This window comes from Ascidia mentula, chromosome 3, assembly GCF_947561715.1.
Source record: "Ascidia mentula chromosome 3, kaAscMent1.1, whole genome shotgun sequence".
NCBI lineage: Eukaryota > Metazoa > Chordata > Ascidiacea > Phlebobranchia > Ascidiidae > Ascidia > Ascidia mentula.
In genome coordinates, this window is record NC_138568.1 from 15,832,806 (window position 1) to 15,851,295 (window position 18,490).

General features: G+C 40.0%; 2 protein-coding genes across 5 annotated transcripts in view; both read right to left on the bottom strand.

The window, feature by feature from the left end:
* Positions 1-63: 63 nt before the first annotated feature.
* LOC145895061 (uncharacterized) lies at positions 64-6,795 on the bottom strand. Of its 2 annotated transcripts, none has more exons than XM_082983808.1 (10): positions 6,322-6,795; positions 6,099-6,202; positions 4,889-4,997; positions 3,429-3,566; positions 2,685-2,820; positions 2,381-2,517; positions 2,009-2,101; positions 1,727-1,835; positions 1,207-1,320; positions 64-601 (listed from the first exon to the last, which is right to left on the bottom strand). In XM_082983808.1, exons 1-10 carry the CDS (start codon positions 6,702-6,704, stop codon positions 386-388), a joined length of 1,539 nt encoding a protein of 512 aa, XP_082839934.1. In that variant the 5' UTR covers positions 6,705-6,795; the 3' UTR covers positions 64-385. The 2 variants fall into 2 exon arrangements, with proteins under 2 accessions (XP_082839934.1, XP_082839935.1); XM_082983809.1 differs by having other exon boundaries at positions 1,198-1,320; positions 2,679-2,820.
* A 6,181-nt stretch (positions 6,796-12,976) lies between these two features.
* The window catches only part of LOC145894955 (uncharacterized), a 28,671-nt gene continuing 23,157 nt past the window's right edge, over positions 12,977-18,490 (bottom strand). For all 3 annotated transcript variants that reach the window (XR_014401587.1, XM_082983680.1, XM_082983679.1), the window contains exons 9-10: positions 17,628-17,696; positions 12,977-13,555 (exon numbers count right to left, since the gene is read on the bottom strand). The gene's annotated coding sequence lies outside the window, so the exon portion shown is untranslated. The remainder of the gene's footprint in view (positions 13,556-17,627; positions 17,697-18,490) is intronic.

An 18,490-nucleotide genomic window follows, 5' to 3' on the forward strand; every position in this document is an offset into this window, starting at 1 on the left:
AAGCACTGAAGATAAATAATAAAACAGCCATAAGGTTGATAAATATAAATATTTATTCTCGGAATATCAGTCGCCCAGAAGAAAAATAAAGGAAAACAAAATTTCAAAAACTACGCTTAAAAACGCACAGCAGAGATCAAAAATTTTTTTTTCACCAGACAAAAAACAACAACACAGTATTAAAAATTAATGTAGGTCCTATATTCCAGACCAATAAATCTGCTTGTGACAAAATATGCTGGAAAAAAATTAAAGATATGAGCAGAGAATCCGCTTCCCGCGGCAAGTTTTTGGTTCCACAACCATTTGCTACATCCCTACAGCCTTTACAGCACATCAACGCTATAACTGCACAAAGATCAGTGACATTCACAGCGTTTCCAATCTAAATCACCGCCAACTCGCTGACAACTACGTCACTGTCCTCCGTTTCCATGACAATGGCGGTGGTGTGTCGGTTACGCGTGGGGAGGGACCAGGAACGGGGCCGGGACTCCCCCGGATAGCGGTTGACTGCGTCGGAGGTACGAAAACGTAAAACGCGCATGATTGTTCTCCGGAAACTGGTGCGGCGCGGTAGCGTAGAGGAAGGGTAGTCATCCTGTGCATATAAGGATAACATTAGACATTTAATTTTTAAATAGCCATTGGGGCATGTTGTGTGTCCTAACGATATGACACACAAACTTAAAATAAGTTTATTTACTTTTGCGTGTGAAGTTTGTCTGCAATTAACGGTTTATAATGATGTACACTGATGCAATTAAGAAAGTCAGAATTGTCACATGAATAGGCACTCTCTGGCGTCAAATCATAAGATTTGCATATTAAGTTATAGTTGACTTATAAAAATGTTTACTCTTTATATTTTTGAATGTAGTTGTCAACATAGCAAGTGTAAAATCTATAAATTATCTGGGGAACTACAGTTTTTTTTTATGCAATGTAACATCTTGTATACTGCTATTTTTTTGTTTTTTTTGTCATTTATTTTTGCTGCCAGGCATACTAATATATCAGAATTGTTTTTCTGGCACTGGAGTTTCTAAAGTTTTATTCGAAACCAACGTTTCGTCTGCCATCCTTTCCTTATATGACATAACCCTGAGGAAGTCTCGCCGGTTGGCAGACGGAACGTTGGTTTCAAAAATTTTTTTAGAAACTTAAGTGCCAGAAGAACAATTCTGATTAAGTAACATCATGTACCTTCGAATTATCCTGATTTGAAAAATCTTGCTTCGGTCTTTGACCTTTTCTGCTGAGTTTTCGCGTTATTCTTCTCTTTAAACTTCCAAACTTAGACGAGCCACTGACTTTTGCCTAAACACAAGAGGTCGGTCGTGAGCAAAACGAAAAATAAAACAGTGTAGTCGGTTTCAGTACGAAATTATCGTTCGTGTTACTTTAGCGTACGTTGTGTTCTTGCTTGTATCTGTTTTTTGTCGTTGTGCTAATTAAAAATCTTTCCGGCAATAAAAAAGTAGGTTACAGTATAACAACAAACTGTATGTCTGTTACACCTGTGTATATATGTCCAACATGTATGCGGAAACAGAAACAACTTAAGTTGGCTTAGGTAAGTAGACTAACTGAATCATGTATACAGGAAGGCGTCTTATTTGAAGTTTTCGAGATTTTTTAAACTTTCACAGTTGGGTGTACATAAACCATGTAATGTTTTCAACTGTGGATTTGGTTTGGCGAGTTAATCTGAGAAGAAACTTACGTTTAAACTCTCTCTGGAGTCACCAAGTCTGAACGTTGGCCACCTTCTCTTCTTTCTCTTCAATGAAGAGTCAGCGTAACTTACAGGGATGTATTGCAAATCCTCAATACTGAAAAACAACAAACAACCTAAATTAGAAGGTATATTTTTCATTCAGTACATTTCAACACCATTTTTTGTGGCACTTCAACCAATAGGAAAAAATCTTTAACGGAAAAATGTGCGTTTCACGTTTGTTGTCAAATACGTAAATTTGACGACGAATATTGAACCTGCACTTACCTGTCACATAAGTCTGGCGTGCTTCTCGAAAGGACGTTTAGCTTTTCATGGGAGGAATAGGCGCTGTCCACCAAACTCGAGTGATTTGACAGCCTACAAAATCAAAATATCTTTAGTTGGAAGCGTATACCACTGGATCACTGCTTCTCAAACTTTTCCAACGCACTGGAAAGAATTGCAGAACTTACGACGGAATTAAATAAAAATCTATCAGAACGATTCAGCAGGTTTTTTTCCAAACTTTTTTCTGTTTTTATTGAAATTGTAACCCGGTGCACAGTTCGAGAACCACACCAAGCACCTTATTTCGCAGTAAAAATCACGCATAACAACATAATTACAACAGTGTACAAAGTGCCTACAGTCACTTACGACGTTTCTTGTCTTTTGGCTTCTTCACAATCTTCGTCCTCCTTGGTCTCAATGCTGGAGCATCGGGGAAGCGAACTTTCGTCGTCATGACCGTAAGACATACACTTGCTTTCGCCCTTTTCCGGTAGAGTATGTATCTGTAGAGTTAACATTCCTCACATGAACAACATTTAAAGACGAAAATATGTAGGAATACGTTTTTCCTATAGCCTTAATGCTATGGTATATTTACAAATGCAAAGTAACAGAAGTAAGTGGATTTTTTTGCACATCGCCCACATAAAAATATGGAGAAAACCTTCACCCCAAAGTCGTGCGGTTGCCATAGCAACTCATCACCGCCCTCCTCATCCAAGTTCTCAATCGTGCTCGATCGTCGCAACGAACTGACGAACGATCGCGTGGACATGACGTCGTCGGTGCTTGTTACGTCACAATCACTGTAAATAAATTACAAACGGTTGGAATTAAAATATATGTCGAAATAAGATAACAAAGCCATATATATTTTCTCGCCCTTTCAAATACCGTGGCAATAAAGTACTTAGAAACACGAGTTGGTGACAGTTAACAATCTCTACCCGTGAACCTGCAGCCCTAATATTGTTGGCAACATGGTCTCGTTTGCACACTCTGCTTGGCTCTCACGATACATCAACAATGTGTTTACATTTCGTGTGTAAGTACGCGTTTCCTGTGTTGCGGCTACACAGTTTGTACGGCTGTACTGAAAAGCAACAGAGCAGCCCAAGTGTTGTATTTAATTAAATTTCGTTCATTTATAAATCTATCAGTATACTTTCAGTTTATTCAGTATACTTTCAGTCGTAGAAGGCTGACTTGACTTGTTACTTTGCTTTTGCCTACAAATTTTTACCCGCAAAATCCTATTTTTTGAGGTTGTTTATAGCGACGCCCATTGAAATTCGAAAGAAAACACCGGGACGTCGCGAAGCACAGTTCAAGAACCACAGGGTTGCCGTTAATATTATAAATTTTGGTTAATTGTCCGCGAATATGATTTCGTTTAAAATTACATGCAACTTACTCTAATGCTAAATGCTCGTCGAAATGGTTGTTGGATTTGTGTGGATGCAGATCAACTCCAAACGTTCTACATGGACTTGTTTCTTCATCTTCCTCAGCAATAACTGACAGAGTTGGGACAAACTGCGGCAGTTCGGGTCTAAAAATATTTAGATAAATTGGTTAAGGTTTTGCATGTAATGTTGTTTTGATCTCTAAACCACATCATATTCGTTTTGTGGCTGAAAATAGCTTTCGAGGTCGACTGCTAGACAGGAAAAACGTGCTTCCATGAATATCCCTCCCTAATTTATGAGCAGACCGAATTTCCTTTGAAATTTTTGACATTTTGACCCCATTTGGCAAAAACAACTAATAATCCGGGTTGCCAGACATAAAAACCCCTTCATTTCGGACGTCACCAAAATCACAATACGACTAAAAAAGCGCAATCGATGACTACACGTAGTAATTCCCATCAGGCGTAGTATAAATAGACCACACAAACACGACCAAAGTGTCCTCAAATCTTGTACCATGCTGAAATAACATTGACAGCGGCTTAAAAGGGCGGACAAATATGAATTGCACAATGTCAGCCAATAATTTGCTGTTGGCCTTTCATGGCAACTATGCTTTTTGATCTTTGGTTTATATGTAGCCCCATTGCGGGAAAAAACACCAATAAAATGGTTGGATTGCCTGACTATGAACCGATCGTTTTAATTTAAGAAAAATTATGATGTTGTTACGTTCGGGGAACAAGAAAATGCGTTTTTTTTTGTTTCTTTAGCAAACAAAAAAGTTTTGAGATGCATGAATGCTTTCAACGTATTTACTTGTGTGCAACAAAATTAAATAACTATCTTAGTAAACGAGTGTCGCGGGCCAGCTTGTTACAATTAAGAAATTAATCCTATACTTTTCAACATTTTTCATGCTGTGTTCAAGTTCGAATACTGTACTTCCAATAAATTCGTATTGTTGCATAAAAAGAGGCGTTTAACATATTAAAATTTTATAAATTAATATATTACGAAACTGGTTGCAAAATTCACACAATTGTATTTTGCCCCGAAATCAACTTTTGACTCGTTTTGTGACGTCAATGGCCGCTGCCCTTTTCGGTGAAACGCATCCGTTAGGCCAAACACGAAGTTGAGGCAAGTTCGATGATGTAAACATTTGATGCAATACTGGCCCGCGCCAGGAATTAAAAAAGGATTAATTTCGAAACATTAATATTCAATCCGGTGTACACATATTACAGTTAACTATCTAGTTTCACCGATCAAAAATCACCTAAACAAGGTTTGATTATCTACAGCCAACCTGTCATAATCCCTGTGGCATTCAATTAAAGGTGTATGTAGTTCATATAGTTCTATACATAATGTTTTGTTCCTGGGTTCATCAAGGATTTTACCTCTTAACTTTTGTAATCAGTTTGTTTGTTATAAACATCAAGCATTCAAGACTCACCCATCAAAGCTGTCTTCCTCAACAAAGGGTTGTTGAAAAATTGTGGGTGAAACGGCATTTGTGTTTGAGCTTTCCGCTGTATGTTCGATCAGCTCACCGAAAGGAGAATCTGTGGCACATAACAGCCATGTTATATTTCATAAGGTATATACTATAAATAAGGTTCACAGGCTTCGCAGCCAAGGCATTGCAGCTAAGCTGGACCACACTGGGAGCTTGATATTTTAGATCTCGCTCCGACTTGTCGGGAAAAGTGGCTGACCAAGCTTGGCCGCAATACCATGGCTGCGAAACCTGTGAACCTGATGATTAAAATAAGAGATCTGAGATCGCCAAATATAAAGGGCCTGTGCAGGGGGGGGGGGGGGGGGGGGATGGGGGCTTGCTATGCGAAAGCATGGTGTTACTTCTACTATATATATATCAAACCAAATATATGTAGTGATAGCGACCTATCGCAGTACAGTATTAATCGGCATGTACAAGCCAACACGAGCCAAAGCAAATCGACCTTTGGTAAAAACATCCGATTCGGAAACGATTTACACGCGTTCAAAGACCAAAGTAGAATGTGCCCGTTCCAGGATCGGATTTCAATCGAGGTCTTTTCCGCCAGTCCCACGGTTAGTATATATGGGCCGCTTCCGTTCAGCATGGCAGAAATAGATTTGCCAAACAGCTGTACACTGTTTTGAAGCCGACGTGTGGTATATTAATGTTTACTAATTCAAAACGACAATATTTCTTTATTTTGGTTTATTGTTTAATGTTATTCAAACGGGCCAAAGTCGAACAACAACCGTCTCGTTTTCACATGATAATTACTTGAATGTTGACGAGTTGTAGTGTTGCGTATTTGGATGCAAACTAAACGGTATTTTGCAATAGTCATTAATTTCATATGACAAAAAAACTACACTTAATTGTGTTTGTATGACGAATTTATTAACATACGCCATCAGCAGGTTTTACAGTTGCCACGTGTCTGCGACAGCGTTAGCGAGAACAAAACAACGCGAAAACCGCGATGTATCATAGTGACGTCATATCCCCCGTGTGCGTTTGACAGCAAGGCTATTTATCTTGTAGCATTTTGATCAATGTCGACGCGTGACGCTGGAATCCAAGCAACGCCTTTTGTTTTGGTTTCGTTCGAAATGTGGAATCACAGCTTATCTTATCCCAATGAAAAGTAAGTGGTCACACAAACCTCGTGTTAACTGTTCAACCGGAATGTCCTTCAACGGTTTGTCTGAGTTCTTAAATTCATCACCGTCTTCGCAGGATGAGGTGGATAAAATGTGTCCTTCCCGTCTGTCGAATAAAGGCTGTTTAATATTCTCTATGCCACATTACATGCAAATATATATTCTGAGGAAGAAATACTATCGTGTAGATGGCGTGTTTAAAAGTCAAGCTGGTCAAATACTCACTCTAGTTTTTCGTAGTTGTTTATGCTTTGGCAGCCGCAAGTTTCGGGAGCTTGAAGGTTATTGTTGTTATTTTCCGAAACGTGATCGGCGTCCTCGTTGAGGACACAGTCGCCCAACAATGACCTAATGTCAGTTTGCACCAAGCAGCTCTCTGAGGATTTGGCCTCGACGATTTCCGCAGTGAGGTAATCGGCCTTTATTGCGTCATAATCGCTATGCGAATTCGAATGGGGCGATTGTTGAGTGGACTCATGCGACAGTTCCATGTATTCAAAGCTTCGTTGACGAATTACAGGTTTCGGAATTTGTTTTTTTGGAGATACAAAGCCTATGAATGCCTTCCAATATATATCATCCTTCTTCTGGGTGCTGCAGTGATCCATTTTTATGAATTTTCACAGGACAACCAGTTTTGTTATCACAAATGTCTTTCTTGCTGGAACAGTTGACTTAACAACTTTCTTTTCAAAAACAATTCCTGCCAAAATATAAAAGAGCAGATCTTACATAAGTGCTCGTGGAGCTTGCACTAACCTTTCATTGTATGTAGCAAACCACCTATCACGTTCGTAGACCGCTTTTATTCGGGTCTTTAATCATACTGACTGTTTGGCAGGAAAACAGTGTCTACTAACCAAAACAAACACGCGAGATACGTAATGCCTTTAGAGACAACAAATGGTACGTTTCTCATCAACCACACAAAAAATACTTCCACCACGCACAACCGGCACAGGTTATGACATCAGAGACGTAGTTGAAGTGAAGAGTTTATTCTCAACACTTTTCCTGTGGGCAGAGTCCCACTATTGTTTTATAACATAAAAAACGATATCGTTCAATCGGTAAAAAAACAACATCAACTGTAGGTACGAGTACAAATTTTTCTGATAATCAAATTTTCAATTTTCGGGGCACAACATTAAAGGGGGAAGCTAATACACACACTAAATACGGACTATTGACGCAAGCAAAAGCAACGCTCACGTCAAAACGAAGGCGGTTTGTTTTCCCCAAAATGGTTGTCAGCTCTTGTTAGTTTTTGGAAGTAGAGCGTTTCAAACATTAGACGTGCTGTTCGTCATACTCATGCCCGACATTTCGTGCAAGCCTATCCACTTTCTGTACATCAACATGCAAATGTTTTTCGAAAGCTTTTATATTTACATAAGCACCCAGACTATGATTATTATTAGCCTTATTAAACTTTAAGTAAACCACCAAATCAACGATAAGATCCTTAAATTGCAATAACAGTCAAAGTTAGTTGTACAGCCGACAACCACACAGCCTCAAAGCTTTCTTTGCTACACAACAAACTGTTACATCCTGCCGATCAAAGTCACACAAAGCCTTGGAGCTCAGTGAGCTCAAGCGAGCAACGAAACCAACAAACCAGGAAAAAAGAAAAACAGCTGATTGGCGACCTCGTCTGCGATACTGCCTCGTTGATAAGCAGGAAGCAGCAAGCTCTGTGCGAGCACAATTGGTTCAGAGGCTGTTTCGTTCTGCAGCTCACTGATAAGCTTTTTGTTTGTTTCTCTTTTAATGGTTATCCCGAAAAAGAAAAGAAAAACGTTTAATGCAGAAGCATTCGTTTACCCAACTCTGTTTTACCTATTTGGTTCTAACATATTATACTCAACCTTTTAGGCAAAAATGCCAACTTCAAAAATGGACCAAACAAACACTCGCTGAATCACAAAAGCTTTTCTGAAGCGAAAAGATTGTATTGACTCTCTTGCTAGTTTAGCTAATCTGTCAAACTACCGTCGACACGATCAACGTTCAACACAAATCAACAAATACGTGTAAGTTTTGATTAAACCTACATTCATTGCCACATGACCAAACAGTTAATCTTAATAATTACTTACCACCCAAACACAGATGTGCACCCACGCTTTCAGCGTTGAGTTTTTGGCCCAACCACCATTGCAGGGATAGATTTTCAACCCGAACTCACTTTATGCATGTGCTATATATCAAGCAAACTCTTCACCTTTCTGTGTGCATTCAAGAAAATTTGCGACGCTGACTATGGCGTCATAAGGGCGGAAGGAATGGTGGGTGGGTAAACGTGCTTTCCTTTGAGGCGCCTGAATTGGCAGATTATTCAATGGGCCTAGACTTACTACGGCGCCGACAACGTCAAGTTGACGCGTTGGCTGGCCATTACTGCGTAACAAACTGCCGCAGGCCGATTTCCAACGCGTAGGCGCAAGTTTATTTCGGTGAAATGAATAGTAAAAAAACTTCTGCACGAGACGCAAGCGGTCATTTCTAGTTCGTTGCCAACTGCTGCTGCTGCCTCGCTGTCCTTTTTGGGTGTCACCCTTGTTAGAATTTCCACGTACTGCGCCAGTTGAGGCATTGGAAAAGCGCGTATGTGATCCTTCGCCAACATTTACGTGACTTACGTCATGTGACTCGAGTTTTCCGTTTGTCGACCAGCCAGCTTTCCAGGAATTCGATCCCTTGTATGCCGTAAAAAGGCAAACTGCCGAGAGGCCAAGGGAATACGCAACGTGAGCATTCAACAAACAACTACCATACTTCCTATTAAAGCATTGTTGTAAATACGATGCTTTCTAGGTATTTTCTAAACGAAACTGACGTATTTTCTAAACAATATTCATGTCCACTCAAAACAGTTGGGATAGATTTGAAATTAAAATATTAATCTTGAAAGCAAATTTATGTCGGCAATTTAAAATTCCCTCGCCATCACAGCATCGTTAATCGTTGTTGTTAAATATGGAACACCATTTTCCTAACAACCCGTTTTAGCACAAACGTGCTTTTTATTAAAATTAAAAAAAATAAAGTTGCACGCAAGAAGTAATAAGTGATGCAAAATTTTGCATTATTTGATTATTCGAAATTTTTGGGCAGACTCAATAGTTGTTCTGCGGAATTATTTGGTAAATCTTAAAAACCGTTTTCATGCAACTCGGTACACAATAACATCACAAATTGATTGAAACCCAAGTAGCAGACAAAACGTTTGTGCGAGGCAAACCCAACCATTTTGACTCACCTATTTTCCTCAGCAACAGGAAACTCGGCAGTCGCTGCACAAGCAAAGAACTTTCGACCAATAAGTCCAATGTATAGCAAGCCACTGTTCAATTTAAATGTCTACATACCAACAGAAAATGAAATCAATCCAAATTCTTGCGAAAAAAGGCGAAAAGGCTGATGTCTATATTATCCCAATATGATTTTATACGTTTCGCTGCAAGATGATCGTGTGCATAAAGTGCGTAGAGTAAAAGTTTGCCCTGTCACAATTTCTAACACAGTGAAATATGTTTTGACAATATTTGCAGAAAACTTTGGCATTTAACTTGACAATAACTAAGCTTATTTGTACATTAAAAATTTTCAGCTTTAATTTCAATTTTCTTTATTTGCTTTTCATCCTAAGGCGAGTCCTGAGTATGACACAAAACTCACATTTCCGTAATTGCATTGCAGACTAGTTTAGTTGTGAAAACCACTATCTCAACCCAAAGCTTATCAGGTAAACCGTTACTATTTGGAAACAACAGTCTGATCCTTCAGTTTGCACATCTTTTCAGAACAAAATTGTTTTGTACAAAGATTTCCCAAGAAACCACAACTTATTTTTATCGTTATTGGTTCAAGTAAAAAAGAACTGCTTAGAACTTGCCTTGCAACAAATAACAAAACGGTTATATACATTAACCCTTGTTTACAACCTAAGTGTCTAAGCTCGAAAACAGGCCCGTGTTTGACGATTGATTAATGTCGTCACGTGCTTCCGGGTCAATTGGGTGCACTGTAACAACCAGTGCTGCAGCTTCATTGCAGCTGTTCAGAATATCGCCTACACAACTTTGCGTATATCCAACACAGTTTAACATTGGGCTGTGGTCACGTTGGTTAGGAAAGAGTGAAACTACCCAGACCTAATTTCGATGTTTTAACGACCATACACTTGGTGTCGATAGAGAGACTTCAATACCTACTGCTTTTATTGTTCAATGGCAAGTTGCAAGTTAGCGTGCATATATCTGTACGTGACTTGCTTTAATTTTTTTGTTAGAAGTTACACAGTACATACCAAACAGTCGCAACTGTTCGAAAAAATACACCGAAACGTTAGTTCTACAAACTTCAACTTGTTTTCATCAGTAGTAGAAGTTGAAACACACCTGGTGGATTAAGACTGTGAGTTCCTCAGTTACTCAATACAAATCTCAATCCAGTGGCAAAACTAACCTTTTTACCAATGAAGGTAAATGTTTGACTCGTTTTTTTCGGCCCCAAAGTTTTAGACCCAAACCTGGTTGTTTTGAAATGACAATACGAATAAGTGTTGATTCAAGTGTTTCGGGCAGTTGTGATGTAACATGTCGCTATCTTGGTGAAAAGAGTGAACTTACCTGACGTCGCCACATGCACATTCGTGTAAAAAATGTGTGGGCAAATTATGTCACAAATATGGCAGAACGTAAATCCGCAGCCGACTATTTTCAAACTTGCGCGACTCACAACTCTGTATTGCCGATAAAGTGTATTTCGAAGATTCTTGGATATTTTTAGGTTTAGTTTTGGTTTGCTTTGCTTTGCTTTGCTTCTACTATTTCCAGGGACCTCCTATACAACTGAACTTTATGATAGAAACACAGAAACGTTACAGATTTTTGTTGGCTGTCCCGATGGTGTAATTTCCTCTAAAATAATATATAACAAGTACTTTTTTTCTTTCAATATGCCATGTCAAAATAAACCTTTCAAAGAAATAAAACAACACAAATAACAAGAGTTTTATCGAGTTTTTAAATCGCACACTTGGAAAATACTTATATACCGGACACAGATTATCCGGCATACTTTATCCACATATCAGTCTGTGTAATACAGAAATATGTGACAAATTGTATGTCCATGTTGAAAGGTTAAAACTATGTCATAAATTTAACCCACAAGTAGTTCGCCGCCAGACATAATACAAATAGTAAAGGCTCTTTCTGCAAACATTTAATGACACCCATGACTCGGCCGATCTTTTATCACATAAAAACAATATGTATTTTTAGGTGTGCTGGCGAAATGTTTCTAATGAGCCGTATCGAATACCAGTCGGGCGTCCGCACCTGCCATGACTTGTCCTTAAACTTCGCTTTGAACTTCACGGGAAAGGATGATGTAATACCTCTGTGAATATGCAAGATACGTGCTGACATGTACCACACGTTGTTGTCAACATGTTACATCAAAATAGTCTTCCGCTTTTGATTTCCCTACTATGTTTGTTTCATTGCGGGCATTGTTTGATCAAAATCGTTGTCGGAAAATTTAAATGGGAAACGTATCAGTTTATATATTTATTACTTTTGGAATAAATTTGCATATTTTCCAATGGACACTCTTTTTATTGGCATTTAATTGCCAATGAAAGTGGAATAATTTTTTCAGACATTTTTCAAAAAATTAGATCTTGTGTTGAACATCTACTGTTTCTTGAAAGCGAATGTAAGGTTAGACGCTAAAGCATATGCAAACGTGGTATATTCAACCCACTAAGCATATCCAACCATCTTTGCGAGCGTGGTAAAGTATCTTGATGGAAACACGGAGTTGATTGCACTTAAGTTCGTCTGTACATGGTTAGCTTACATGGAAGTAACAAAGGTCGTTTTATCTACTGGCCTGAATGAAAGTTATTTAAAATATATCTTTTCCTTTCCTTCAGAAGGATTTGTCAAGCACGGGGTAACATTTAATACTTGCACGCCTCGGACATCCACGTACACGGAACGCGACATCAGAGGCGCTACCTCTGCGTTTAATGACTTCGGTCAACATCTTCCCCACCCATACAAAGTGGATACGAAGCAAGAGTAGGTGTTCCTCGAGAGAGGATCATTCCCTTACTGTGTGGGAAATCACGGAGAATTTGCCGGCGCACTCCTGCCTTTACCTTGTGTTCGCACGAACATAGGGCAACCCCGAAACACGGAGGCGACCCCAACGTTACGCCTCGGTCCCAGCAAGGTTCGCGGCTTGTTTGTCGAACGTGCTTTCGGTCGCGCGCCCATGGGGGTCCTGGGCTGCCGTGTCGCTTTGATATCGCGCCCCTTTCTTGATTCGATACAAGCAAAATGACTCACGAGAAGCCAACTTTGTACGGAGCACAAGGCGCTGATGTACGGTTTCTGGCGCGTCGTCGATTAAGTCTCGACGTAGGCCGAGGTGACTGGGATGAAATCACGTTGCGTAAACAGGGTTTGCAACAACAGTTAGGATATAGTCTGGGGATTAGGACGAGGTGGCGATTGTGCGATGATTCTAAATCCACCTTTGAGTGAATTGAGATATGTCGCCTTTGGATCAAGAGATCATCACTTGCCTTGACACAGGGAGGTATTTGTCCGGCTAATGGTCAGCAAATAAGAGTGGACAGCCGCTCTCTGTGTGGGCGTGTCAAGAAAGTATGGTGCACACAGGAAACGACTCGTTCAACGTTTGAAAATGGATACTTTTCGCCAAACACGATCAGTTATGGGTGAAACTGGTGACAGTTTTTTTGGATGCCTTCGTTTTTTTATATTCCATTTTACGATATTCGTACAAAAACAATTTATAAACAAAACAGACAATGTTTGATAAACGTCTTTCCTCTATATAACTTTTGCGAAATTTTATTCTTCACACGTTATGCAATTTATTGGTTAGTGGGTATATATAAAAACAAAAAGGAAATATACTGGAACATCAGTTGAAAAACTAACATTAACAGCAAGAGTTTCTTATTGGTGAAACGAAATACGTTCTCAAACATACAAACAATGAACATCACCATAAAACACGAGACAATATTTGCCACAAATTTGTGGAACGTGTATTACGTTTTGCCAAAGGTTCGTGTGTTGATTTCCACTGAACAACAACTTTGCACTGATTTTACGTAACTACCTATTTTTAACCGCAGAATTTCGTCACGTTTTTACGGCCCAGCGAGTCCGCACCCGAGTTACACAACAATTTAAAAATGGGCGGGGTGAATTAAGCTCAAATTGCATGTTAAAAACACCTTCCAGCTCCTTGCAATTCCTGAAACAGACAAATCTTTTGTGCTGCGATTGTTGCAGCCTCTTTGCTCTATCTGATGACGTAGTTGACGCGTGATGTTGCTGACGCCGATTGGCGTGTCACGCATGACTGACTCCGAACCCGCTGTTTTCCAGGTTGTGGCAAATTTCTGCGAATAAAAGTTCGGTGTCAACATACGGAAGTAACCGCGCATTCTTGGAGAAGGGGATTGTTGTTGTTGTTGTGAATATTATGTTACAATTGTGCGGACAGTTGTGTGCGTTTGATAGACGAGCTGTCGCAAATCGACCTGCTGGTCTCGAGGATCATATGAACGGTACCGACACGGATAAAGAAAATTTAAAGAAAAATAAACTCGATTAAAAAACAATTACACATTCCAATTTGACAGAAAATTAATGCAACAAAAACACAAAATTTGGATCTTTTTACTGGCGCTTGCAGTAATAACAGACTTTGCTTATTGCAAGGGTTACCATACTATGCTTATTTTTAAGATTGCTTGTTTTTGCGAGCAATGACTTCAAATTTACAAATGTGCTTATTTCGAGGTAACGTGTTTATTTTTGACTTGCTTGCTCAGTTTTGTAATCTAAACCGGCTTATTTTTACATTAAATACAGGTTATCTGTGATATTGTGTGTTTGGATGAACTAGCCGTTTTAAAAAAAGCAAATTTACAGAATCTGCCCCTATTCGCCTCCAAAGAAAATGGTAATCTAATTTATATCATACAATGTCTTCCAAAATCATACAAACTCTCAAATAAATTTAATTTTGGCATCAAAAGCGAGTCTTTTTCAGTCCTGGCTGATGTTAACTCTGTTAAAAATGATCATTCAATAAATGACACGATTGTATTTGTTGAAAGGTAAAATCATTGCCACTTCAACCACGATTTATCATTTCACTATCGTATCAACAGTTCAAGCGAATGAAAAACCGGCCAAATTTTTTTGAGAAATTTCTGTGGATTCTAACTATCATGACAACCGACAAGAGAATAAAAGCAGTTCCAACAAATTCTGATATATATCTGCCTCGTATTGTGTCTGGCCGATAAGAACTTCCATGCCCACACATTCCCAGGACATTGGGCCGCGCCCAAACATTCGTAAAACAGTGGTCACAAATATCAGCCGTGTTATCGAAGCCATTGTTTCCCGATCTCAGCTTCTTAAAAGCGACCTGGGCCCACAAGCACTTCCAAATGACAGCCAGACAGAACGATGGCCCAGCTACGTCAGGAGGGCCATTGTGCCCTGGCGCCGGGCCATGAAAGAGGCCCAATGCACCTTGTTGACATTAAAGCGATAACGCAGGCACCCTGTTTGCCGATCACGCCGCGGACTTGTTAAAAATGTCCGATCCCGGGCGAATTATGAGGAAATTTTTGTAGCACGAGTACTCAGTCAATGACAAAAAAACGTTCGATTATAGTCGGTCGTCAAGAAAGGAAATAAAAATTTGGTGATCAGATCTCGGCGTATCTGGGTGCGGTGCAAGAAAACCCGATAAAACGGCGGAAATTTCGGAGATAAAACTGGGTTGTAGCGTAGGAACAAAATCAATGAAGCGGGTTAATGACTAAAAATATTACTTGTGAAAAATTGCAATAGGGAGTGCTCCTCGCTTGTGGTTGTTGGTCCCACTGTTATAAATAAACGGGTAGCTTAACTAGTTTATTTCAATGGGAAGAAATAAAAACTTTTTTATATGACCCATACTGAAGAAAACTGTGACGTATTTCATTTTTTCGTAAGACGTAACTCATGCGCATCATCAGTTTAAAGGTTTTAAAAATTTTGCCGAAACGTCTTTTGAATAAATGAAACATGTCAATGATTTTTGCAGTATGGGGCAGTCTCCTCATTCTTAGAACCATGAGTAAATCCGTTAGTAGTGTTTCTGGGTTCAAATATGCAGATGGAAACCCATCACAACACCTCGAAACGGAGTCTGCGAAGTCGAATAACTCGCACGTAGCCAAGAATAACATTTGGCAAATAAGGACTTCAAAGCCGCCAACTTCAGAGTCTTTCCATAACATCGCCCAGGATTCGGGCCTGCTGGACCGCCTACGGTGTTGCAATTTGTATTCTCCCGTCAAAGTGCGGGCAGTGATTGATTCGACTGCCAACAGAAAGTGTTCACCACCCCGCGGTAGGCCGCAAGCAGGTCGTTAACCGAGGAAGGCCCATTCGTTAAGTTCAATTAGCCCTCAAGACCGTCTCGCGGAGGTCTGTTTTACGTCAATTTCAAGTTCTCGATTGCTGCAGATAGACGTCCCGCATCTACCCGGTGGAAGATACAATGATACAACGAGAAGGTTGAAGATTTCGCCCCCCCCCCTCCGTGCTTAGATTAGCAGGCCATTAGGTAAGGGCGTGGAAAAAGAAGGAGGCCAAGTGCCGTGGTTTGTGGAAAACATGGAACACTTATACCATAGTAATGTTAGAATCTTCACACAATTTTGAAACTACGGACATGCAAAGGGAAAACATATTTTCTCTCAGAATCATTCTGAAAAGTAATCATGGTGAACCAAAACGGGATAAATCCGTCAACTTTGGCTGTTCAATTTTTCACAAAAACAAAACAGAGTCAAATGCCCAAATCTTATAGAAACACCTGTGATTATCCAGGTTATATAAACGCTTTTTTGTATTCTAATTTATATTTCAGGGTTATCTAAAGCACAGTTATGGGTAAATATGGAGATCGAATGCATCCCAAGCTGCATTTGTTTTAATGAACAAACCAGCATTCCCAAGAAGCGGTCACGTTTCCATGTTGATGATCCAGATTATCGGCAACCAATCATTCAACACATTTCACACAAAAACAAAACTTCGCCACGTTTGGACTTAAAAGAGAAAGTGCAGCGGCGTACACTTTCGCCTTACCGATTTCCTGTGGTTTAGAGTTAACATACCGATGCACTGTAAGCTACCGAAGACTAACGACTTCCCTTGGCCATCTATCGGCGACCGCTTATCGCTCTCGTTCAAGTGCTAGGCGATGTACACCAGTGGGACGAAATTCCTGACAAAGACCATTGGACAGCAGGACCTCTCAGTTGGCGCCCTTGAGGGTTAAAGGTCAGGGGTCTGGGTCAAGGGCCGTGGCGCCAACAGCTGGCCGGCAATTAATCTTGATGAAATTTCCAGATTCGGTGTTTGGATACGTGCTAATGTTGAAAAATGGTGGGGTTGACATTAGTTTTGGCGGTGGGGCTGCCTGGGATCTCCATAGGTGGTTAGAAATTACATGCACGGGTTTGGGGTTGTCCAAATTATCAGTGATGGGGGTCAATTCTTTTTTAGTGCACGGATTTAAGCAGAAAAGGTCAATGGGTGGGTGGAGAACGTTTGTCTTAATTTTTAAGCAAATTTCGAAACACAGTTGCAAATTTTACCAACGAGGTTTGTAGCACGCCAAAATCACCGTTGACCGCCATGATACAAGTTTAGAACACGAACTCTTTGGCTAAAGTGATAAAAGTAACGTCGGGTTTATTCTATTTCAGCAATACTGATCATAGAGCTTCTTTCACAACTTCAAAGTTAATAAAGTGACTTGTCTCCGTGCAAACGTAATATCATGAAATTTTGTAAATTTAGTCACTGCACTACTCTCTATTGTATTTCGAGCGGATTTTGTACGTAACTTTTACATCATCTGTTTTGTACACGTTTTTGCAATATCAGCTTATGGTTGATGCATAAGATTTTACAGTGAGACATTTGCACGTTATCGGGACGAGATAATCTCTCATGAGAGATTGGGTTTGAACGCACTGGCCCAGATGGATATTTGGCATGGTCAATGTAATATTCCACTGTGGGATTCAAGAAACATATTCGCATGAAGTTGTGGTTAAGAAGGAAAATCACGTGATTGGTTCGACTTGCACGCCGGAACTGATGGCTTTGATGCTGGTGGCACTGAATTTTGTGTTGGTCTGATTAAAGTTTCAGGTTTCAGTCAATTGTGCTTGCGGAGAGCCACAGACCACTGAGCTGATCAAATCAAGATTTTCAACCGAAACTTCTCGAACAACCGTAAATTTTTGCCGATAGGAATGTGAGTATCAGATTGGCTAGCGCGACGTTACAATCAAAATCAATGGTTTCCTGTTCACTTTAAATGGATACACTTTTTAAATGTACACTATGAGTATGTTGCATACGTAAGGTGTAAATATGGTGGTCGCGTACCTTGGGTGAATAGTTGTGTTGTCGTAGCTCCCCTTGCTGTCAATCAGTTGGTTCAATACTTGCTAAAACCTAGAATGAAAACATATCATTTTAAATGATTCTACTTAAGTACGCGTTGTGTTTTAATGAAACTGAAGGACTATACAGGAAACAATATTGGAGAAGTTTTACAGAACGGAAATTAGGTCAATTCGAAAATTTTGTTAACAGCACTTTCGTTTTAACGAAAACACACTCAAGAATGCAGATAATGGTTTGTTTATACTTGTGGCGACACCACGTGGTGTCGTAATAACTGAATTGAGTCGTTTGCATCAGGATGGGGATTTGTTATTTCGTCCAACTCGCTCCGAATTGCCGACCGCGATTCTACTATTGTGGCTACGTGCAGAAATGATGGCCTCGTTTAAGCACAAACCGCAGATCGCGTTGCCTGCCTGGTGGAGAGCACTCAATTGCCCGCTCAAAGCAGCGACAGCGCCATACGTCGAAACTAACAAAAGCCTGGTCGATTAAGATGGATTACTTGCATCTAGTAAAGAGTTGTTGACCGCCCAGGCAATTTTTTGATGGAGAGCGTTGTTTAACAAACTAACTGACCAAAATGTATGGTGAGGTCACTGAAATCGTCCTTGAAAAGACCATTAGTGGACACTGGGTTACATGTGATGGGTCATCGACGCAGTGGCCGTATGTGATTGACGCCACTTGTGCTGGGCCATTGTGGTCAGGGGCGGTTGATGTTTGGTTACTCATTTACTTGTATAGATTTGACCGATGAGCGTAGTTTTCCGTTTGCATGCTCTCTTATCATCATCAAGTGAGACACTTTGATTTCGTACATAACAAAGGACGAAATATTG